We start from the raw sequence: 22,259 nt of genomic DNA, 5'->3' as shown, positions 1-22,259 counted from the left end.
ATCCAGTGAGTGTTGAATGGATGCTACAGAAAAAAAAACGATGACCACAGTACAAAGTATAAATGCACCAAAAAAATACCAATGGATTGATGGGGCCCTGTCAGTTTGCACAGGAGATACGGCTCAAATACGGCAAGAGCATCACAGCCCACCAGAACGACGGAAGAAAACCGTGTACAAATGAATGCAATACAAATGGCAAAACTTAAAAAGACGGATAAATGGTGGCAGGAAGATGGAAGTAAGAGCAGATGGGAGGCGGTGGGGTCACAGTGACACATTGCAGTGATGCAGTGGTGCGGCTTGTTAGAGAGGAACCTAAGTGATCGGGTGCATTCTTCCTCATGCATCATTCTCCTACACTGCAAGCTTGTCAGGTTATGCTCCACAGATCCCTCCCCCCCCCCCCCCACTGACACGCCTTCCATGCAGACATGCACACACGGCCCATTCGAGGGCACACTTCTACAGAAAGACTGACAAAGCTAGAAGAAAGCCACCAGAGAGGGGTTAAAGCCCTGTCTGATGTCCCGCTAAAAGACCAGGAGATGCTTATTCCTCCTCCAAACCAGTCAGTCATGCAGCTAACTTGGGTGGTGAGAAGCAGTTCACATACGTTACAGCACTGTTCTCACTAGGGCTTTATTTAGCCTACAGAAAGAGCCAGGTCTGCAGTTTGAAACTTTGTTCACAGAATCACTGTGAACCTCTAGAATAGTCTGAAAACTTACTTTTTTAAAGTGTACTGAGCCATTACTACTAAATAAGCTGAGCACAGAACTACAGTGCTTCAAATCGGTCGCAATCTAAGCTTGGCTTGACCTAGCTAAACCCCACACACAAAACTTGCCACTTTTCGAAAACACCTCAACGTGTCCCATACAACGACTTACCATTGGCTGCTGCTGGTAGGCACCGTGCGGAGGCAGCTGAGACGCTGACTGCTGGGGCAGGCCCAGCTGGGGGGCAGAGCCTTGGTAAGAGCTCTGAACAGAGGGAGGAGCCTGCTGCTGTTGCGGCGGGGCCGGCTGCTGTGACGGCAGCTGGCTGGCGGCGGAGCTATACGACATGCCTGACTGGCCCAGGAGCGACTCAGTGAAAATAGAGGAGCCCCCTTGACCGCTGTCCACTGTCCCTGTCGCTAAGAACAAACAAAAACTTGTGTAAGAGTTGAAAACAGCCTTCGGCCATTCAATAATTATCCATGGTAAATCTGTGGAATAGATCTAGGACGTATTCCACAAAGCAGGATCTCCCAGTTAGCCGGATAACTTAAGCCAAATGTAGATCGCATGAGCTTTGGTGTAACTAAAGGAACTCCTGATTGGCCACAGGTGGACATCTACGACCCTGGGAAAGATGGGTAAGATTCATGTCCCGAGGCGGCCCAGGGATGCGGACGTACATGTCAGAGATATTCCAGCCTGCTGCTGCTGCTGCTGCCCTTGCACCTGCTGCTGCTGCTGCTGCTGCTGCTGCTGCATCTCCACCTCAAGCTCCTCTGTTTCAGTCTGAGCTGGGCCAGGAGGCTGGGCCTTCTGGCCCTCGGCCTGCCTCTGCTCCTCCTCCTCTTCCTTCTTCAGCTTCTCCTGTCCTTCCCGAACCAGCTGCCTCTGCTCCCGCTTGCGGCAGATCAGCGAGACACGGTCCTTGATGGCCTTGGCCATGGTCTTGTGGTCCCCCTCGCACACGTAGCCAGACTCCACCTGTCACGGAATGAGTCAGAGATGCAGCCGAGCTCAGCAACCCCACATCTGTGGCTTTATAGTCCACTGCGCGTTTTGGACAAGAGAAATTGACCATTATGTTTGAAAACAGGCTAAAAGATGGCAAAGTAAATGACAGATAACCAGTTCTGCTTCCCATTTCACAGGACATGTGCTATGAAGAAAGTGAAAATGGGGGGTGTTGGGGCAGTGGGGGTGCAGTGTTTTAGTGTGGAAAGGACCAGAACCACAGAGCAAGAGATCAAGGAAACATACACCCCGGGGCCCTGTCCAACATACCATCTCCTGGGCAACATCTTCAGGGACATCTTTTTGGAGGTCAAAGGAGAATTCGATGGCCTCGTTTTCCTTGTACTTGCCCTTGAGTTTCTTCACGTCCTCAATGCGCAGCCACAACTTAATGGCGATCATCTCCCCATCGTCCTCCTCGGCCAATTCCACGCGCACGCCTGTCTCTTCTTGGAAGAAGGCGTGGTTCAAGAGGTCCTTGATGGCATACCTGATGGAAAAGCTGAGCTTAGTCAACGAAGTACCAGCCGACAGGATGGTTGGAAGACAGGGAAGATCATTTCATTATTTAACCCATTCTCAAATTAATCATTGATTAAATACACAATTAAAAGGATAACCACCACAAAAAAAGTTATAAAGCTTGCCTGACGGTCATCTTAGTTCAAAAACAAGTAAAAACTTTCATGGAAGTTAGATGGCTTCTAAGCCTCAAATTAACTTGCCCAATCAATTGTACAATGTACAAATTAACTTTTATGTGAACCATAAATATTAATCAAGAATTTTTACGTCACTCCACACCCCTGAGAATGAGTGAGTGAAGAATGGATGGATTTTTACATTAATGTCTAAACAAAGTTATATAAAACTACCACCTTATTTATCAATATGATACTACAACTGTTTTTTTTTTTAGAATGGGGCAGTTAATCAGGAAGCCCTAATGCAGAGTCCTGCACATAAAGGTTACTGAAGGGGAGAAAGGGGGAAACGTCACCATCTATCCTTGAAATTGGCCCTCACTCTACTGGCAACCCTAAAGCTGCCTGCTGCGTGTGTTTGGCTGGCAAGCCTCACCTCTCGTCCTTGTTCTGACGAATGCATCCTTCGATGATCTCCTTCACTTCCGGTATGGCTACCTTGTCGAAGCTTCCGGGCTTCACACCCTGAGAGGGCAGAACACCACACAGCATTGAAATGGATACCAAAGCAAGAGGCCAGAGGAGTCAGCTCATTCAACAGGGGAGACCTAAACAGAATAAGACACCTTGAGCTCTTACAAGATAAAGAATTTTGGTGGTGAAGTTGGGTTAACGGTGTATTCATATGCTAGAAAAAAAACCCACAATCAACTCATATGCAAATAAGACGTTCATGACAAATAAGGTCTAGCCCCTCGATCTGGTTTTACAGACCAGTAGCTACCTACATTTAGAAGACCAATATGAGTCCCAAATGTAGTGTGAAGAACTGCCGCAGCGACAGGGCTGGGAAAACGCACGACCAGCATCGCCCCCTCTTAGCTGGAAGCCCACATGCATTCCAAGACTAGGGAATGCAGGCAGTCTAGACCAACGTGTGTACAGCAGCTAGCTGAGCTCTGCTGCCTGCTTACTTCTGCAGATGAAGCCACCCCGAAACTCTGGCGAGACGATGAAGAAGCAGGATTCCCAGGGTGCGAGAAGAGCGAGCATGCCACTGCTGGATTCGCTAACAGATTAGACAAGGTGCTGAGCTGGGTGCTGTAGCTGACTGAGCATTTTTCACTTACCAAGGGTAACCCACAGAACACCCGCAGTCACCCTGCCACAAGGGGCAGCAGTTAAAGCAAGTTCTTACCTAGAGCTTAGCCAAACACCCTCAGACTGACAGGAGGGATGCAATTGCCCTTTTCTTCATGTTTGCCTTTGTGGGACTTTTATTGGTATTGCTCTGGTAGTTATTAACCCAGGTGGCAAGCACGCGCAAGGCAAATATGTTTGAGCTCCCACAAATATGCCACGTAATGTTATGATGCTGTTTTAAATTAAATGAAACTAGGACCAGCCCCCTGCCACTAGCCCTTAATGCAGGAAACACGACCATAAAGCAGAACAGGTGAACAATTAAATTCTTGATCAAAACACAGTGGTTCTGAGCTACCACAACTGGCCCACCACATTTATCCGTTAATGCTGATCAAGTTTAGTGACGACATGCAGTGCACTTAAAAAAATAAAATAAAATAGCCTGTTAGATATGCAAGGCACACACTCAGATTTAAAAGCCTGCAAAGAACTTCTGGAACAACCAAATCTTTCATAGGTGCTTCATGATAACAGATTAGATTTATATCTGTATCCACATTCACTGTAGCATGGAAAGCTATCGGACCTAACAGATTATCCAAAGAACTGTCAGAGCAATCCACCTAAATGCAAGGTCTAGACTTTCAGGTGTCCTTGCACACTAAATGACTACTGCTGCACTAGGTTTTCATAAAAGCCAATGAAAAATTATGGGACAAACCATCCTGGATGGTAAATGAGGCATCAAAAAGCATTCAGAAGGCACAGCATATAGCTTAAAATGCTTTTCACAGAACAATGCAGCTTTGAGGAACATCTGTCATAATCTACACATTCACATCAAGCTCTCTGAAGGATCAAATAATTAGCATGCCTTAATTTGCTCAAGAAAAAAAAAAACACTTACCAATTTGAGTCAGAAAATGAGCTGTTCAAAGTGAGGATGACATAAGGTACATAGAGCAATGGGAGCTCACTACCCCACAACAGTGCCGTCCTCCCTTTAAATACCCCCACCAGAAAACTCCAGGGCCAAACAAAGTTAGGGATGGCGGAACAGGCAATTGAATCAAGTATGAGGAGCGGCAGTGGAATAAGGAAGCGATTAAGAAGCTCATTACCAACACCTAAGAGCTCTGAATGGGGGGCTCTACGCTGGACTCTTGCTGATGCAAGTATTGTGCGAGGCAGCAAAAAGGCAACGTCAACAGGCCTTTAAGAAACGCAGAGGCGTTCACAAGCAAAACAATACAAATCTGCAGAAGGGAAACTGACTGTGCAGTTCGACTCCCAGACTCAACCAATTAACCCTGAAGTAAAACTTATGATCACACCGATTCCTTAGCTTATGCTGTCAAGGGAGCCAGTCCGAGGAACATTACCTCCATCATAAGGCAGATAATCAGAGATTCATTCACGGGGGGAAATAAGGACAGCAGCAATCGGGAAAGGCTGTCTGAGGGCAGTAAGATCTGGGCTGAGCCCTCAAAGTCCTTCTCGACACAGAGGCTCAAGGCAACAGCTGTGTCTCCAATCTGTGTGTAGGCCGGTTGAAGCTGCCAGAAGCTGGGAGGGAGGGGGTGGGTGACATTCTCCCCTACATTATCACTAAAATAAGAAGGGAGTCGGGTCAATCAAACAAACAGCTTGCTGGGCAATGTCAATCAGGCAAGATGAAAACCTACCCTAAGAAAAATGTGGGAAACGCTGAAGGTTGGGTAGGTGTGTCAACTTGATAATGCTGGAAGAAAACTGGATAAGCAAATCTCTTATACCAGTTATTGCACTGGAGGTGGGGGGGGGCACTGATATTTAATTGCATTTTCCTTTTGAGATTTGCTGCATGGTTAAATATGTAATAACTTGAATTAATATTAAATGTTAATGGATGGGCTAAAATGGATATTTTTAATTAGTGTGGTATCTGTGCCATCTTACCTGTACATTGCATGCTTTGTAAACTTACTCATAATAAATTATTAATTAGAATGGAAAAGACCTAAGGATTCCAGAGGCTCTCTACCAGAAGCTGCTCAGAGGGGGCCACATGATTAAGCACAGGATAATGCAGGATTTTCTTTTGCTCTGAAATATTCACTTGTGAAACTGTGTTTGAGGTTCTCTTTAGAGATCCCATTTCCCTGAAGCAGAGAAAGAGCAACAGCAGCACCCCCTGCTGGCAGACAGGTACCCTACATCACCAAGCTCATTTTCCTCAGCCTCCTCGGGGGGCAGCATCATGTACTGCATTAGCTGCTCCTGCTGTGCTGCAGCTCCTTATGACTGCCAGACTTACCAGAGGAAAGATCAACTCAATTTGCAGCAGGAATAAAACAGTCACAAGTGAATGGATTTTAAAAGCAAACAAAAGCCAAATGAGACCACAAGGCTGAAGCTCATACAAGTCTGACCAGCCCCTAAAAAAGACAAAATGCTCTCTAGATGGGGCCTGACAGCACATTAATGGCATATTTTGCATTGCTGAAGACTGAATCTCCATTTGTCATTCGGTTCTTACTATTAATATACACAGAAGGCTGAACAACTTCGTTCACAGACTTCAAGTGTGTTAAGCCCACATGAGCTACACTAGACAACATAATCCAAAAAGACAATCTGATTAGAATTGCAGAACATAGTTCAAATTGTGAAACCTCATGTACGCCAATGAAAAGCTGTACATAGCAAAAACACAGACTGCGCAAGTTAAACCACAGAGCAAAGACCAAACAAGATGAACAAAACTACATTTGAACACTAAATATTAACCATTATGCACCTTCTCCATGTGTATCCTCTGTCATGTGACCATCACTCTGCGAGACCCTTAACCCTGAGACTCACTGCTGTTTTTCACCCTCTCCTTCAGACACAGTATTGAACACCATGTCTCCTTATAGTAGATCCTGGGCTTTGAAAGATCGACACGGGCCAGACCAGCAAGAGCGGGTGTGTGTGGAGAGGCAGTTCGCTGTGTAGGGAGGTGATACCAGAAAGGGGGCTTGGCCTCAGGGAGGGAGATCAAGGCGGAGGGATGTGCAGGAGGAAGGATAGACTTACACTGGTGACTCTGCGGTAGATCTGTGCCGCGTTCTGACACTCGGAGTAAGGGTACTCAGAGGTGGCCATCTCCAGCATACACATCCCAAAGGCATACACATCCACTGACTCGTCGTACTTCTCCTCATACATCTCAGGAGCCATGAACTCAGGGGTACCTTAAACCAAAAGAACGATTCAGAACTCTCAGTGCCTGAGACTGCAGACTCCTCCGGCCTACTCACCGAGGAGGGCGAGGAGGAGGAGGAGGGAGAGGAAGAGGGGGGCCGATGAAGCCGGCAGTCGCTGGAGGAGAAGACCCTGTGAGAAGACAGAGGAAAGCGGAAGGGGGAGGGACAAAAGAAAGAGGGGAGGGAAGCCGCGCTAAGTCAATCTGCAGTGAATGAAGCACAAGTTTCTCTCTGTAAGGCCTTCGGGGGGGTCTTGAGAGATGTGTTGGTGCACAGAACAGGCTGTGAGGCCCAAATGGTGTTGATTACTCAATGCCTGTGCCAGACTGCTAATGCTACACCAACCAGTCAAGGGTAAGTCAAATAGGCCAAGAGGGAATGGGTGGGCGGAAGGTTAAAAAAACTAAACAAAACAGACAAATCCAGTATAAGATTCCCTCTCCTTTCCTGACTACAGGCGCCTAGTTATGAGGTTAGTCTCAGGTGTCAATAGGTAATTTACTTTTACCTCCAAGGATCAAAGTAGCCCAACAATAAGTGAAGAGGTACTAGCTATGGAACTAACTTGTGTCAAAGTGGATCATACCCTCAACAAACAAGCATGTAAAGAGTTTTCTGCACAACTTACCTTTTCATCGAACCTGTGAGAAGGCAAAGCTTAGTAGTTAGATAGTTAGAGACTAAAACAGAAGCAGATCCCATAGCTAGTGTGTTTGAACAGCGCTGTTCTGTACACCGCAGTAGCACTGGAAACTAAACCAAAGGCCTTTCAAAGAAAAACCGGGGTACTTGGAAAAATACAAGAATTTGTTTTTGAAAAGGTCACGTAGTGCTTGTTCACTTACCAGGACCACTTTCTGTATACTTACTGTTGACACTGCAGTACATAATATAATCCATACTGCAGATTGAGCGACAGAGTTGAGGTTATAGCCTATAGTTAAAAAAAAAAAATACTCAAGAATGTAAAACAAAAAAAGGGGGGGGGGGGAAATCGATTAAAGGAAAAAGGCAGGTAGATGATCAGACAAAATAATCATGTGACCTTAAAACGCTGAGAAGGGGAGAAAAAAGAAAAAAACTGATGAGGCAAACCCTTGGAGAGAGAGATGTTACATTCCATCGGATACAGGTCAGCTTTCACAGAGCGCAGGTTTTCAGACACGACTAGAAGGGATCATCGAAAACCGTACGGCCCACACTGCCCTCACGCAGCCACACTGCAACCTCCTATGCTGCCCTGTCTCCCACACACTTACAGGCTTTACCTGCTCCTTCCTATCAGGTCCCCGTTATATGCACTTTTGCACAGGGAGAAAAGATGACAGGAGTGGGAAAAACTGCTGTCCTCTGCTGCTGAAAGTGACAGATGGCCGCTCGGCTCTCTAGTTTCCTGATGGAGGGTGGACACTCTTCACCAAGAAACTGGAGATGCTACGGTCACTGAGGTTTGGTTTTGTAGGGAGGGGGGGCTGGAAAAACTGAGCTCTGTTTCCCAAAACAGCGATCAGCGATCAGAATGAGGATGACATTCAAAAACTGAATTTAAAATATATTTACAAAATTCACCCAGTCACCCGGTCACTTTTACGTTTAGTGAAGAAATCGAACATTACGAAATATATTTTAAATTCAACCGGCACGTGGCGAGCTTAGGGGGAAGAGACACGGGGGACGGTCGCCGAGGCCTGCTGACTCGTACCTATGACACTCTTGGCGAAGGAGGCCCTCTTGAGCGTCGCCAAGCCCAGGTCGCCGATCTTGACGGAGCCCGTGGGGCCCGTGATGAAGATGTTGTCACACTTGAGGTCCCGGTGGATGATGGGAGGGGCACGCGTGTGCAGGAAGTGCAGCCCCTTCAGGATCTGCCGGCACCAACTGCGCAGCACCTTGATCTTCATCACCTTGAAGCGCTTCAGGTACCTGAGGAGCGTGAGGGCCAAGGGCACGGGATTACACATGGGGGGGGGGGGGGGGGTGTGGCCTGGGTCACCATGACAACAGAATCTCTAACACAATAGGGCAGTTTGATAAAAGTCACAGACATGGAGGATTCCAACCAGAAGGACACACCCCACCTCAAAAAAGCATCAGTTCTTTCTTAGGTTAACTATGCAGTCCATGTACTTTTATTCACATGGCTTCTGACGCCCAGCACATTTTACGTTAATTGAAAATGCGCTCTACTCTTAGGGATGTACTATAAGCTGAATTCATCTCCCTACCAAGCAGAAAGGAATTGATCTTTAGTGTAGCATTTTCCTAAATCAAGCCCAGGTGCCCTTGCAAACCCAACCTAATCCATTTAAAACATCACGGGGGAAAACAGCAAAATCTTCACAAGGTTACCCATGATAAAGCTTCCGCAGACAGGCTGATATCTTGAGAAGACAACAGCACTTGGCAACCTTACCGAAAATGTTAATTCTGGACCCAGTTAAGGGCAAAATACACATAAATACAAAAATGTCAAATCACAGCCATGACAAAAAATATCTGTCATATTTCAGCTGCTAAACCCCTGACGTCTCTCTCTCTCACACTTCAAAGGTGGCTGACAGCTGCAGCATTTGTTCTGACAACGGCAAAGCAAAACCAGCGAGACGGAGCAGCAGGCTGTGCTATCGAGGTGAGTGCTTCTTCCAGAGTGGCATACCCAGGACATGTCTCGGGGGGAACGCATCCCAGTGATTCCATTAGATAAGGCATCCTTAATGGAATCATCAGCAGTCAGCCCCAGTCCAGGAAGCCCCGTCACCGCAGCCTTCGCAGGCCTGCATGTGCTACTCAACCTAAATGAGGTTCTGCACGTACACATGGGCCACACCTAGTCCAACTATTAGAAACAAAACTCGCATTTTCCTATCGTATTACAGTGGCTTCGGTAATTCATACCAACGGTTTAACCAAACATAAAACCGGATGGCCACTGCGTATGCAGAGAAGCTAAACCGATTAGTCAGAGGTTTTCCGGAAAGCTGTAGGACACCGAAAACCTCAAACGGAGGTAAGGAATGAGTTTATCCACCAAAAAAGTTGAGGTGCTGGCTACACCCATCACTGGTTAATCCTGACATCCCGGAATGCGCGCACAAACACTGGGTGCCAACTTCACCATTCTAGCTCCCTAACGAGCAAAAAGTGACCCATGTGACTGCCGGACCACGGTGAGGGGAGATACACACCCCAACCCGCTCTGACAGACGTCATGTCTGATCACGCAAACCGCTGCAGCAGCCAGCGGCAGAGGCACAGGTAGGCTCCCGGCTCGTTCCTGCTGCGTCTCCACCCAGGCCGGCCCAGGCAGGCAGGCCTGGAGAGCGGATGGGGGAAGACATGCAGCGGCAGGCAGGCCGGCAGCCTGAATCACAGAGCCAAATGTGTCAGGGCAAAAATATCCTTTTTTTAATTAAACATCTCATTGGGCTGTTAAGGTGGTAGGAATGCAGAGAAGGTGCAAGAAAGGGGCTGTGACTACTGACACTGAACTGCAAGTCCGCAGGGGGGGGTCGTTTTCACGTGTCACTTCTGTGTCCATCACTAACACCATTCACTGCTATTGCTGGTGCCTGGGCACCACCCATCCACAACATGAGGACCCCAGGCGCGGACATTTTTGTTAATTTCTTCCCAAAACAGTGGAAGAAACTGACATGAGGGGGGGGGAGTCAGAAAAATGACAGACAAACTGAAGGACTAAAAAAGAAAACATGCACAGGATCAGGCTTACGTTTTGAGGGTCCCCGAGGTCATGAGCTCCGTCACAAGCACGATGCACTTCTTGCCCTTGGTGGGGGACTCCCAGGAGTCGTAGAAGCGTACGATGTTGGGGTGCTGCAGGCCCTTCAGCATGCCCGCTTCCTCCTTGAATCGCTGCCGCTCCGACTTGGACAGCTTGCGGTCCTGCAGGAAAGGAGCAGGGCGACGGGCTCAGCAATAGAGAAGCACAGTGATATTGCACAGCTGGCCACTGCGGGAACTTCACTGACATGCAATCTCAGGAACATGACAATGGAGCTCATTAAAAAGGAATGGACGAACCCAGCACACGCACGCATGCGATTACACGGTAATTACATTTCAACTTAGCATGGCAGACATGAGTCTGCAGGAGCCTAGCTAGTGTCTTGCTTGCCTGGCATGAGATACTGAGATTCTGATCTGTCACGTGACCATCTCAGAGCATGGGAACATGGGAAGTGATCCTGGGAATGTTACAGACCAGCCAGTTTCGACTGCTTCTCCAAAGGATTCCACTGTACTCTGATACAAGGCAGACCAGACAAGGCACTGATGCTAAAGCACAGGCCCAGTCCTGTTTGGCTTCTGCTTTAAAGAAAGTAAATTAAAAAACAAGAATGAGTAAAATCGGCATAGTGAACAGGGACGAGGCAATTCCAGCAAATTCATCTCAGCACCACTCCATGCTTCCCCCAGCCGGCAAACCCCATGGTGCCCGCAGTATGGCCCCCTGTGCAAATTACCACCAACTGCAGCCTGTTGCATCACTTCTTTCCACTAACAAGGAGACAGAGGTCACAAAACTCAGCTGTGATAAGCAATTGTCTTTTTTAATCAGCACAGTGGGAAAAGAATAAAAGCAGAAAAAAGTACCATTTACCAGCAGAAAAGGCCAGGACAAATCTGACCAAGTTCATTACAAGGCCGCCAGAGGAGAACAACACTAATTAGAGTCAGAACGATAGCCTGTGCCCTGCTGTCAGAGGCAGCCGCCTAAAGGTCTCACTCCCCCCAAACTGGTATATAATAAACCAATCATCCACAAGCAACTTGTCCTACAGGTCGCACAAAGGATTACTGGCCTTTCCTCCATCAGGGCTCAGAAGATGAGGTGGGGGCCATACTGAATGCATTGTCGATTCCATTCATGTAGAACAGACCCCAAGTCTGCTCTCACATCTACTCAAGGGACATTTCCAACGAGTCTCAAAGCCAGTTTCTGCAGCTGTTCATTGATCACGGCTTGTAAGAGCAGGAGAGAAACTTGGACTTTCTGCCCCCGGCAGAACCACCTAGAGACATGCAAGGAGTGAGAACAACTGTCACACAGTTAAATCCACTATTTCCATTCACGTCTTGAATCTTAAGTCTCAAGTCTTTCAACTTAAAATTCCACAGCGGCATTTACATGAAACATTCACCCCAGCAAAGCATGATGAATAAACAGGACAAATTAAGCTGCGAGCGGTAATGTAAAGGCGTGCGTGCGTGCCTTCACATAAACACATCGGCATAGTCTTTAACTAAAAACAAATAACACAGCACACCACTGCTTAAAATACAGTGGCAGGTTTGTTTTTTTAAACTGATATGAAAGCCACTTCATTATTCTTATCCATAAATGTAAGTCAGCACCCAGCTGCTATAATTAAAGACAGAACAGAAGATGACCGTCATGATACTGCTTGTCAAGTGCACTATGCCTCATACTGTAGGGGGGGCAGCAGGCAGGGCTGCTAAAATGTGACATTGTCGGCACGTGCACTCAGACACGTATATGCAGACAGACACACCCCCCAGCTCTGAACCCTCCAATCAGGAAGAGCCATTCGATAAACAGGGTTTCTGATTAAGAGAACAACCAGGCTTCATATGAAAAATCATCCATGTATGGGGGTGGAGAGATGACCTTCTCCAGCTCAATAAGGGTTAAGGAACAGGACTAAGCTAAAAGAAAAAATGCATTTTGAGCAATATAAAAAAAAAAGTAGTTTTAAAAAGTCCTGGACAAGCATATGGAAATGAACCGTGAACAAGTGTAAATACTGGATAAAGGACTGAGGAGTTTTGTGGATAACGGATATATTGTAGAGTTCCGTGCAATTATCGAAGAAAGAGGAACACTGCCTTAAATCTAACAAGCTCTCACAGTAAACACACATGTACTTTTAGTAACAACTAACCAAACAGGGGACGCTACATCAGCTATGGAATAGTTCCAGATCGCCGAAAGGCCCGCTGCCAGGTAATTCCCCGGCCCTCGTGACGCTCACAGGGACGGGTCAGGTCCACTTCTCTCTGCTCCCTTTCCTGCAGTGCAAATCCAATGGGCAGAGGGGCGACCAAAACAGCCGGCAAACTATCCCAGAATGCAAAGCAAGCTGAACAAAGTTGCAGAACGTGGCCCAGTTTAAGCCAGACTCATTACCCTTGATTTGTTCTCTTCTAAAAACAAAATCTACCCAGAAGGAGCAAAGAAAAGGCAAAAAGTCCAGTGAGCACTTAACAACCATGTTTATGGGATGGGGGGCATTAACCACAACATAGGTACTGCTCTCCCTCCTCCTCTTCTAAATTGAATGATGAATGTGCATGTCTCATATGTCAGGGCGCTGCAAGACATCTGCGCTAGAATTAGGAAACAAACAGTGGGATTAGTTGAACAGCCTTGCAGTGCACAGTTCAGCAAGCAAAAGATGATTTCTAGGTATTACAGACTCAAATATGCACGTAGAACATGACATACCAGTTAGTATTTGCTTAGGTTAAAATGAGAAAAGTGCCCGGCAGATTGGAGGCATATGTTGTCTAGGAAACAAATTAAAAAGTGACCACATTTCTTACTGTCAGACTATACACAACGTCCAACAGCGCACACTTTGGCCCAGTGGGGCGACATGTCGCAGGGAACTGCCCATACACCCTTCCCTGCACACAAACCTACTTTCCCCTACAGCCAGTCCAGTGGGCATCAGCCAGCACAGAAGGTGATCTATAAACTGGGTCTCTGAAAGCACAGGAAAACACACAATAAACCCCCAGCCCCCTGAACACCGCTGGCTGCCCATTACTGCAGTTTCTACAACATTTTTCAAAAAGCACACACCTTTATCTCTACAGGGCCATCTGCACAACAAATGTTAGGGAAGTTAATCTTCATAGAAGGCCAGAGTCATAATTAACGTCCATTCGCCTGCAGTGAGGTTTAAGGATTCATCTGTGGGGCCAAGCCTGTATTGGTCATTATATGAAACTGCCCCATCCACCACAGAAAAGGATAAATCACCTTTGTTCCACTAACAACACTGAATGTGTAAGAAAGGGGAACCCAAGTGGCCACTGGTTACTGACCATAACACTGATGGACAACGTTTCAGTCACATGACTGACAGGAAGCCAGAGATATTCCACTACACTTAGAAAAAGATGAACTGGCCCTTAATAAATCAACAAAAAGCTTCACTCCTACACAGAAATATATTATATACCACTGAACAGCAGTGTCGGCCCTGAGGTTAGAAAACCTTTGCTTAAAGTGACCCTGGAGATGGTCACATTCTGACGTTCACCTTCAAAGTGGAGCGAAAATGCTGAGAATGGAAAGTTTGGCCTAAATCTGGAGACAGTTAAAGAAAGAAATACCCTACACCACGGGGGGTGGGGGGGGCAACTTTGGTTAATTGCCACAGGCATTGAAATACGTAGATAAAGAGGTCTCTCGGGTTACAGGAAATTAACACACACACATGCGGCCTGTGTTTATGAGCAGCGAGTGTTTACTGCGCATGGAATCCGGGCTGCCGGATCATGTTTCTGGGCCCTCGTGCTTTTCCATTACCCAACTGCGAGGGGGAGCGGCTAACTGCCAGTGACTCCTGCCTTTTTGAGTAAACCAGCCGTACCCCAGAGCGTGCGGTTAAAACCGGAAGGCTGCACGCCTCGATGTTTGTTTAGGTGACCCATGGATGCAGGCTGAAGCTGTTCAGGGCAGTGGGAGGGTTGGTTCACCATCAGTCACAGTAACCCTGAGCATATTGCTCGACGCGAGAACACGGCACTACACCGCCTACATGCATTCTCGTGCCAGCAGAAACATTTAACATGAATTGGATGGAAAAGATAGAATATAACACCTACAGCATTTTCAGCGCTGCAGGAGTTTATGACCAAAAAGGCCTGCTTGCTGTAAATACTGAGCAATTCACAGCCAGCTGTTATTCCCAGCTTTCACTCCTGCAGAGCCAATTCAATGACTCCTGTACACAGTACTTTCTGTGCACCGAATGGGTTATCACAAGCTTGTTAGGGTTCAAAGCAGAGGAGTTAGAGGAAATGAAACTGGGGGACACAACTAAAGACACATGTTTTGAATCAATTTAAGCTTCTGTTTGTGACATGGCATTTAGATTTTGAGACTTTAAATTAGGGAAGGAAATGTCCTGCATAAGGACCAGCAGTTTTTGCATTTGCATCTTTTAGCCTCCTGTCATAAAGTCCATGTGTCCTTCCTCCACATGGACGTCCACTTGCACTCTGAGTGTCCTGCGGTCCTTCCCACTTCAACAAACGGTCGCAGCAAACCAAACTGTCGGCAGGTCAGGATTTAAAACCTGGACCTGGATCTGGAATTACTGCAACAATGCAGACCCTAGCAGAGCCTGGTACCCCTGCACAGGCCTGCTATTTGAACATGCGTGGAGTGCTGGAGCAGACTGTGATAGAGTATCGATCACGACACAGAACTAACACTGAAAATCTGTTAGCCAAGGAGAGGGGAGTGACATTTCCCCGCTGCCTGTCAAGCTCAGATGTTGCAACAAGCAGCTAATGGAGACTCCGCAGGCATGTCCTGTCAATAAGGACAAGAGGGAGGCCAATTAAATAGCTCAGTAACTAGTGGCTACCATGACGTCAGAGCCCTTCAACTTTGCCCCCATCTGCTGCATCGCACATAAGCTTTTCTTGCAATTGTATCTCGCCCTCCAAGTGCCATGAACAGCCATTAGGTTTTAAGTGGTGCCCATCACCCTCATCTCCATTAGCCAAGCCTAAGGGATACCGCCATAATGTGACACTGTGCCAGAGTGACCAGGCCATTAACCTGCATCGTAGCTGAATTCAGTCACACATCTTTAAATTAAACTTGCCCACATTTACAAGCAGGACGTGCTTCCACATACATAGCAGCGCTGACACATGCACAAAAGCAAGCACAATCAAACTGGGAGCTGGTGAGACCTTCTATAAATAAAGCATGGACACAAAGCAAGCCACAAAGAGGGAAAGCACTTCCTCCTGGCCGCACAAAATTCTTCAGAGCCCAGCTCTGAACTTGACATTTGGACCCTCTAGTGTCGCTGCCTAGTAACTGAGGAATGGTAAGAAGCTCCCAATGCAATAATGCCTCCCAAGGTACGGGAGCCAAGCAGGCCGAGAGGGGCTCTGTTGTTCACAGCAACGGCTGGCCAAGCATGGTTAGGGACAGTGACTGTCACCTACCTCGGGGGTGGGAGGGATGTATACCATCAGTCTCGAATAATGCAGTTTTTACACAGTCGTGCCAAAAACAAAGGGCCAAACAAGAACTGAGACTGGATTTATGCGTTTTTCCACTGCAATCAGAAACCTGGGGAAAAGCTGATTGTAAGGTGGTGACGTACATGAGAAGAGCGAGACCACAGACCTCAAGTAGCCAAACTGATTATCCAAAGTAGCAATAACTGATGTCCTGGCACAGCATCCAAAAACAGGCTTGACGATGGCCAAAAAAAAAAAAAAAAAAAAAAGTTCAGCAGCTGATCTGGGTTCAGAGAAAAGAATTAAGGCTTTATGGACAACAAGCCCTAGTTTGCTTGAACTGGCTTAAAGTCAGTGTGCAACGTCTACAGATTTGTACACAAAGGGGAACGTCATGAGCATTTACAGAGATTTTCAATCATAAATATCCAAAAGGGTTCAGCACAAAGAAAACCCTTTGCTATTATAAATAAATTTAAATGTCAGAAGCCATACTTATTTGTTAATAAGGGGATTGTAGAACAAAGTACAATCCTATAGCAGGAAGCAGAAGCTGTGGTTTATTTGGCACTATGTCCGTCATTATCAAGCTACTATACCCGTCATTCTTGCTAAATCCCCTTATTTCACCCACTCGTTGGTAAATCTTTTGTTTTGTACAACTGAAACAATGCAGGAGGACTGGAGACTCCCCTCATGTAACAGATTACGTCAATGAAGTTCTCCTTTGTGACAGGAAGTTAAACCTCCAAAATACTTTTAGAAAAATATTGAATATTGTGACACCTTTGTCTCCCTGGGATGTCACATGACTAAACAAGATGCCCCGACTGGACCTGGATTACATGCAGCATGTTGTGATCCGATGAGGAAGAGAAAATCATTATTAAACCAAATTCTTACTTCCTGTCATGACGTTGTAGCTACTAAACAAGGTATCCCACATAAGCATCGAAAAGGACAGATGGTGGCCCCAACAGTTACTGTAGACAGACTTGTAGTGACATTTTACACTGAAGCCTGAAACAGCCAATGAGCTGCGGTCTGGACCACAGACTGCAAGCTCAAGCTAAAGGCTAAAGCTCTCACGTTTGCCTTTGTGAAGCAACCTGACTCAGCTGTGGAGCCGTGGAACAGAGGCACATTACAGAAATCAATCACAAATCCACCCCCCCCCCACTGTGGCTGCCTTTAACTTTCTGATCTGAATCTGTACACTGACCCAACTCCATACAGCCGGTTCTAAAAATACCCGCGACTCAAACATCTTTTGAACATTTATCTCCCGATCTCATGAGAAACGGCGCCGGCTCCCTTCATCGCAAGCCGAAGAGAAGCGATAAGCAGCCACCTACTGATACTTGAAGATGAAGCAGTTGACCTGGGTCCTCAGAACTCACAGAACTCGGTCTGGCCCATGAGGTATGTCCTCTGCTCCACAAATGAGGACAATGGAGCATTACCACATCACTGAATTAGTGATGCCCATGGCCAATATGTTCCAAGAATCTAACTATAAAATTCGGCTAAACCCACCCATGCTGTCACCAAAGTTTTATGACCGGGGATCTTAAATTTGTGTTAAAGTGTTCGGTTTTCCTGTGTAACAGTTTCCATCAATTTCGAAAGAGCTCAGAGACATACTAATGCAATAAACATTAAGGATGCAACGAAATAAGCATCACGTTACAGCTATTTTACATTTAAACACTGTATATTTTTGACTGATGCAATTCAAGATAAGGAGATACAGATTTTTTTTTTCTGGGGAATGACTGTCCTCTCCACACAAACATCAACACTACATCAGTTACAGCCCAGTAAAGTCACGCAGAAAATTAGATTAGTTTCTAGGACCACCACAGTTGCTCACTCGCCTGCCTGTTCGATCTCACACACACACACACACACACACACACACACACACACACACACACACACACACACACCTTTGTGGGGACTGTCAATTAATTTCCAAGGGTGAAACCCTAATTTCAACAATGACAACCTTGAACCCGTCCTAGCCCTAACCTTAACCATAAGTAACCAAACAGCTTTTTGATTGCAGTCACAGATTTTTATAAAATTGAATTTCCCCTTGTGGTGACTGGAAAAATAGTCCCCACGTCATCAAAACAACAGGGTTTTATTACATTGTGGGGATATTTGGTCTACACACACACAAAGAGGTTTATCACAGGAGAGCTGCATTCAGTAACAAGTGTTTCACAGTTCTCACTATCAGGAATGTCCCACCCTCAGCCCCAATGCTTTAAAAAAATGTAGTTCCATAAAAATAGTGTGTTGTAATTCACTTTATAGATACACGTTGCCTTGAGGCATAAGGAGATTAAACTGATTAAACTGTCTGTCTAAATATGGAAGATGGTTCACTGAACTGAAACAGATGCAAATTATAACCTTGCTGGCAAGCATGTAGAGACAGTGTGGGGACAGCAGTCCTGCTATGACAGAGACACCATATCTCATGCTGCGTTCCAATCACCCCAGAGGTCAGAACTCGGATATTGGAATGACGTCACACCGGAGTTACCCGGGTTCCAGAACAGCAAGTCGAAAAGCCATTTAGCAGTACCAGGGACCAGTTTCAAAAAGCTAGATTTCTGGCTTAGCCAGATAATTTAATTTACCCCAGTCAAAATGGTCTTTATCTTCGATCACCTACATTCAGCCCAGACAATCTTAAGTCAGACAACTTGTCCGGATAAGCAAAAGAAATCCTGCTTTCTGAAACGAGCCGCAGTTCTAGCCGGGATAATTGTTAGTAATATCACTGAGCTGTGTTTTGCACATAAAAATACCATAGCAACACGTCCACAGATAGCGACTGGACAGTACTGTGTATACGACCGATTTAACGAACCACAAATACGACACAACGGCTAAAAAACTTTGCAGGCTGCAGCCATCTTGAATTCTGAGCTTGGGGTTGTGCCAATTCCTCCCAGTTCACTAGTCCGAATTCCAACTTTAGGGGGCATTCCAGATGAAATTTCCGGCTAGTAACTTGGAATTTACAAGTGATGAGTTTAAATGGAACACAATAATAATCCTTCCCTATAATAATCCTAACCCTCATCAAAAAGTACAAAGATAACATCAGTCCAGTAGGAGGGAGCATTAAGGCCTAAAACAACTCCATTGGGAAAGCCAACATAGTCATAGGCTTTTCGGCAGACTAATGCTGGGTGGAGGACAGGAAGTCTGTCGCAAAACTTGGAATTCAAGCCATTCAACTCCAAGGGAGGGCAAGCCAGCTGCTAGCCAGCAATGCAGATGACGACGCGGCTCAGCGATGACATCATGCAATGCCTTGCAGCCTTTGACAACGCGCCATACCCATACCACTCAACTTAAAAGCAGGGGGAAACTTCCCATTCACATTTTTGATTGGAAATTATTACTGAAGGAATTCTGCTTAAGTATACGTTCGGGAGGAATTCACCCTTTCGGAATGTAACCCAGCAATTGGTTGTAGACAACTAAAGTTATGATAAGAATGGAGACTGCACTGTACACTAAGGAGAAACTGGAAGAGCCTTCAGCTCTCCTCACAGCTCCGCGAACGGGAGCCAGTATGGGAGGAGAGTCATTTAAAAGCCCTCTCAGACTAGGCTAACAGCACTCTCTTTAGGGAGCATTACAGAGGCCCGCGATGGGAATGGCAGGGCGTGTCGGCACCGCCGCCCGCATGCCAATCACACCTCCAAACCAGGCTGCACTTTGAGGCTGCTCTCCGCTCCTTCTGATCTCATTCACCGGCTGACAACCAGGTGTGACCCCGAGGGCAAACATGTGAAAGTTAGTTAGCTAAGCAGAGAAGGGGGATCTAATTCAATACAGAGCACAGGTAAGGCTCCCTCTTGGGAGGTGGGAGGGAGCAAAAACCTGGACTGAATGGGGGGTCTCCGAGGACTGGATTGAGAAACACTGTTCTACATGCACAAAGGGAAAAATAATGATTTTGGGGGTGGGGGCACACCCAAGTTAGCATTCCGACCTGCTATTATTGTATTACAGACGAAAGCAGTTTAGTGCTGCCCTTTGGAAATATAAAGGCTTGATTACATTGTCTAAAATGTATGGGTCAGCAGGTAGACACTGCCTGTGGTCAGAAGGTCACCGGTTCAAATCTCACTGTCGACAGAGTGATTTCACCGTTGGGACCTTCACCAAGGCCCATAATCCCAATTTCTTGAGGGATCTTTTGATTAAGCACTAACAGAAACACCATAAATTTGCAAAAAGTAGGTTAATTTTAAGCCTCAATCAAAGAGCAAAATTAAACGAGTCACAAGAAGTAGATGTCAGCCCAAGACCAGAATTGTGTGCGTTATATTATGAGATGTGATTAGACCACAGATAGAAATTCCATTTCATAAAAATAGGAGTAACTCAAGAATCTCTATCACAGAAACATAAAATGGTCAGGGGTGTCATTGACAGAGATCCCTCTGCCTGTCCCCAGCAACACGTTTGTGTTGTTGAAGGTATTCCTGGATTTCTGCCAAAATTATATATTTAAAAAAAAAAAAAAAAAAAAAAAAAAAAAAAAAAAAAAAAAAAACTCTGATAGGCTCTTGTATATGCAAGGTCCGAAAATACACTAAATAGCAAGCCAAGGCCGCCCATTTAACAACACTTGCCAAAAGAAAGACATCGCCATGCGTGTCACACACCTCCAAGTCCATGTGACTCCACTAAGGAAGCATGCAATATTCGACAACTCAGCTCGGGTGACTTGGGCCAATTGCCCAATCTTGAAAAACAACTTTGATCAGTGGCAAGCAGCAACACGCCTGCTCAAAATATGTCACATGAAGAAGCCCCACGAAAATTGTCCAAGCCAAAACAACAAAATTTTCGCTCAGGGACCGCTGCAAACTTGCAAAAAGTAAAAGAAAAGTCTGCTAGCACAATTAAAATCAATCTCTTTTGCAAAAAGTACTCAATATACTGTAATAAACAGCTGAATTAGCAATTACTGACAGTCGGCCATCCTCTCCCCACTGAAGACTGACTGCATTTCTTCTTCTTTAAAAAGTATTTTGCCGTACGTTGAATGTTGAAGCCATTGCCTGTTTGGCTATTGAGCTTCAGCTGACCATGCTAGACTCCTTCAGAAGGTGTTGACAACAGGCAAAGAATAAGCGGCTGGTCATTCTGGTTTATTTGCAAATAGAAAAAGCTGCACCCATTCAGTTTCATATTTTGGTACGCCAGATATTAAGTCAGCTGCTTTTCTCTGTCATCTGTGCATGCTACATTTGTTTTGTACATACCTGTTCTCGATTCCAGCCATCTTAAGAGCCTATTACAGATGTCGTTCATTAAAAAAAATGTAAGAATAATTGCGATAAATAAGTTCCTTAGGTAATGCACAGTTACTGGAACTGTGGATGATTAATTCTTTAAGAGATTATATAGGTCATGTGACTCCTGCTTGTCAAAGGACAGTTCTAGTGAACAGAGCTGAAATCAGGCAAGCTATTAAATTTAAATACATACATGTGTGTCAGTAATGCATTGCATGGGGATATAGCATTGCACAAAAAAAGGCACTGCTGCTCTTCTCCTTTACAATCCAACATGCAGCCTAACCCCCCAGTGTTGTATAAAGTCAGTCCCACCTATTAACAGGCGGATACCACATCATAACCCACAGTCCGCAAGCTCAACTGTTGTAACATAACCACAGGTCCAGACCAACCCAAGGGACTCACTCAGGCTAAATAAATAAATAAATAAATAGTTTCCTCTTCACCTCAACCCACTGTGTCTAGGCATACAGACCATTACCTGACTGTTTCCATGGCAATTCGGTGACCAAGCACTGAAGGCCAAGGCAATAATATTAAAAGCTGACAGAGTGCCACCTGCTTCACCAACATCACCAACCTCACCGTTCCTAACAGAAGCAATTCTGTCTTTATTAAGGGCAAACTCCACACACTTCACCTGAATGTGGATGATAAATGCTGGCCTCACTGCGTCCAAGCAAACTTGGCTAGAAACACTCTCCTGTGCACAAGAATATAGCCAGAGTGCTGACTTGGTGAAGGAATAAGCATTGCATTCCTCTTCCGGTCTGAAAGACAAAGACTGGAGGTGACCTCCCAGACTAGGTTGTTTCACTGTAAACTGAGCCCAACAGCAGAGGCTGGAATTAAGTAATGCACTGAGAGGAGGGGTTCTTTCAGAACAGGATAACAGGCCTTGTTCAG

General features: G+C 45.9%; 1 protein-coding gene across 23 annotated transcripts in view; it reads right to left on the bottom strand.

The window, feature by feature from the left end:
• wnk1b (WNK lysine deficient protein kinase 1b) overlaps positions 1-22,259 on the bottom strand; it is a 66,547-nt gene that overhangs the window by 26,005 nt on the left and 18,283 nt on the right. For all 23 annotated transcript variants that reach the window (XR_007396722.1, XR_007396723.1, XR_007396726.1 and 20 more), the window contains exons 3-9: positions 10,487-10,659; positions 8,459-8,679; positions 6,587-6,744; positions 2,817-2,905; positions 2,007-2,226; positions 1,406-1,706; positions 894-1,141 (exon numbers count right to left, since the gene is read on the bottom strand). Coding sequence is in view for 11 of the 23 variants with exons in the window: in XM_049006698.1 (XP_048862655.1) it covers positions 894-1,141; positions 1,406-1,706; positions 2,007-2,226; positions 2,817-2,905; positions 6,587-6,744; positions 8,459-8,679; positions 10,487-10,659 (1,410 nt within the window). In the remaining 12 variants the exon portion in view is untranslated. The remainder of the gene's footprint in view (positions 1-893; positions 1,142-1,405; positions 1,707-2,006; positions 2,227-2,816; positions 2,906-6,586; positions 6,745-8,458; positions 8,680-10,486; positions 10,660-22,259) is intronic.

This window comes from Brienomyrus brachyistius, chromosome 3, assembly GCF_023856365.1.
Source record: "Brienomyrus brachyistius isolate T26 chromosome 3, BBRACH_0.4, whole genome shotgun sequence".
Lineage (NCBI taxonomy): Eukaryota > Metazoa > Chordata > Actinopteri > Osteoglossiformes > Mormyridae > Brienomyrus > Brienomyrus brachyistius.
This window is presented reverse-complemented; position numbering and strand designations above follow the sequence as displayed.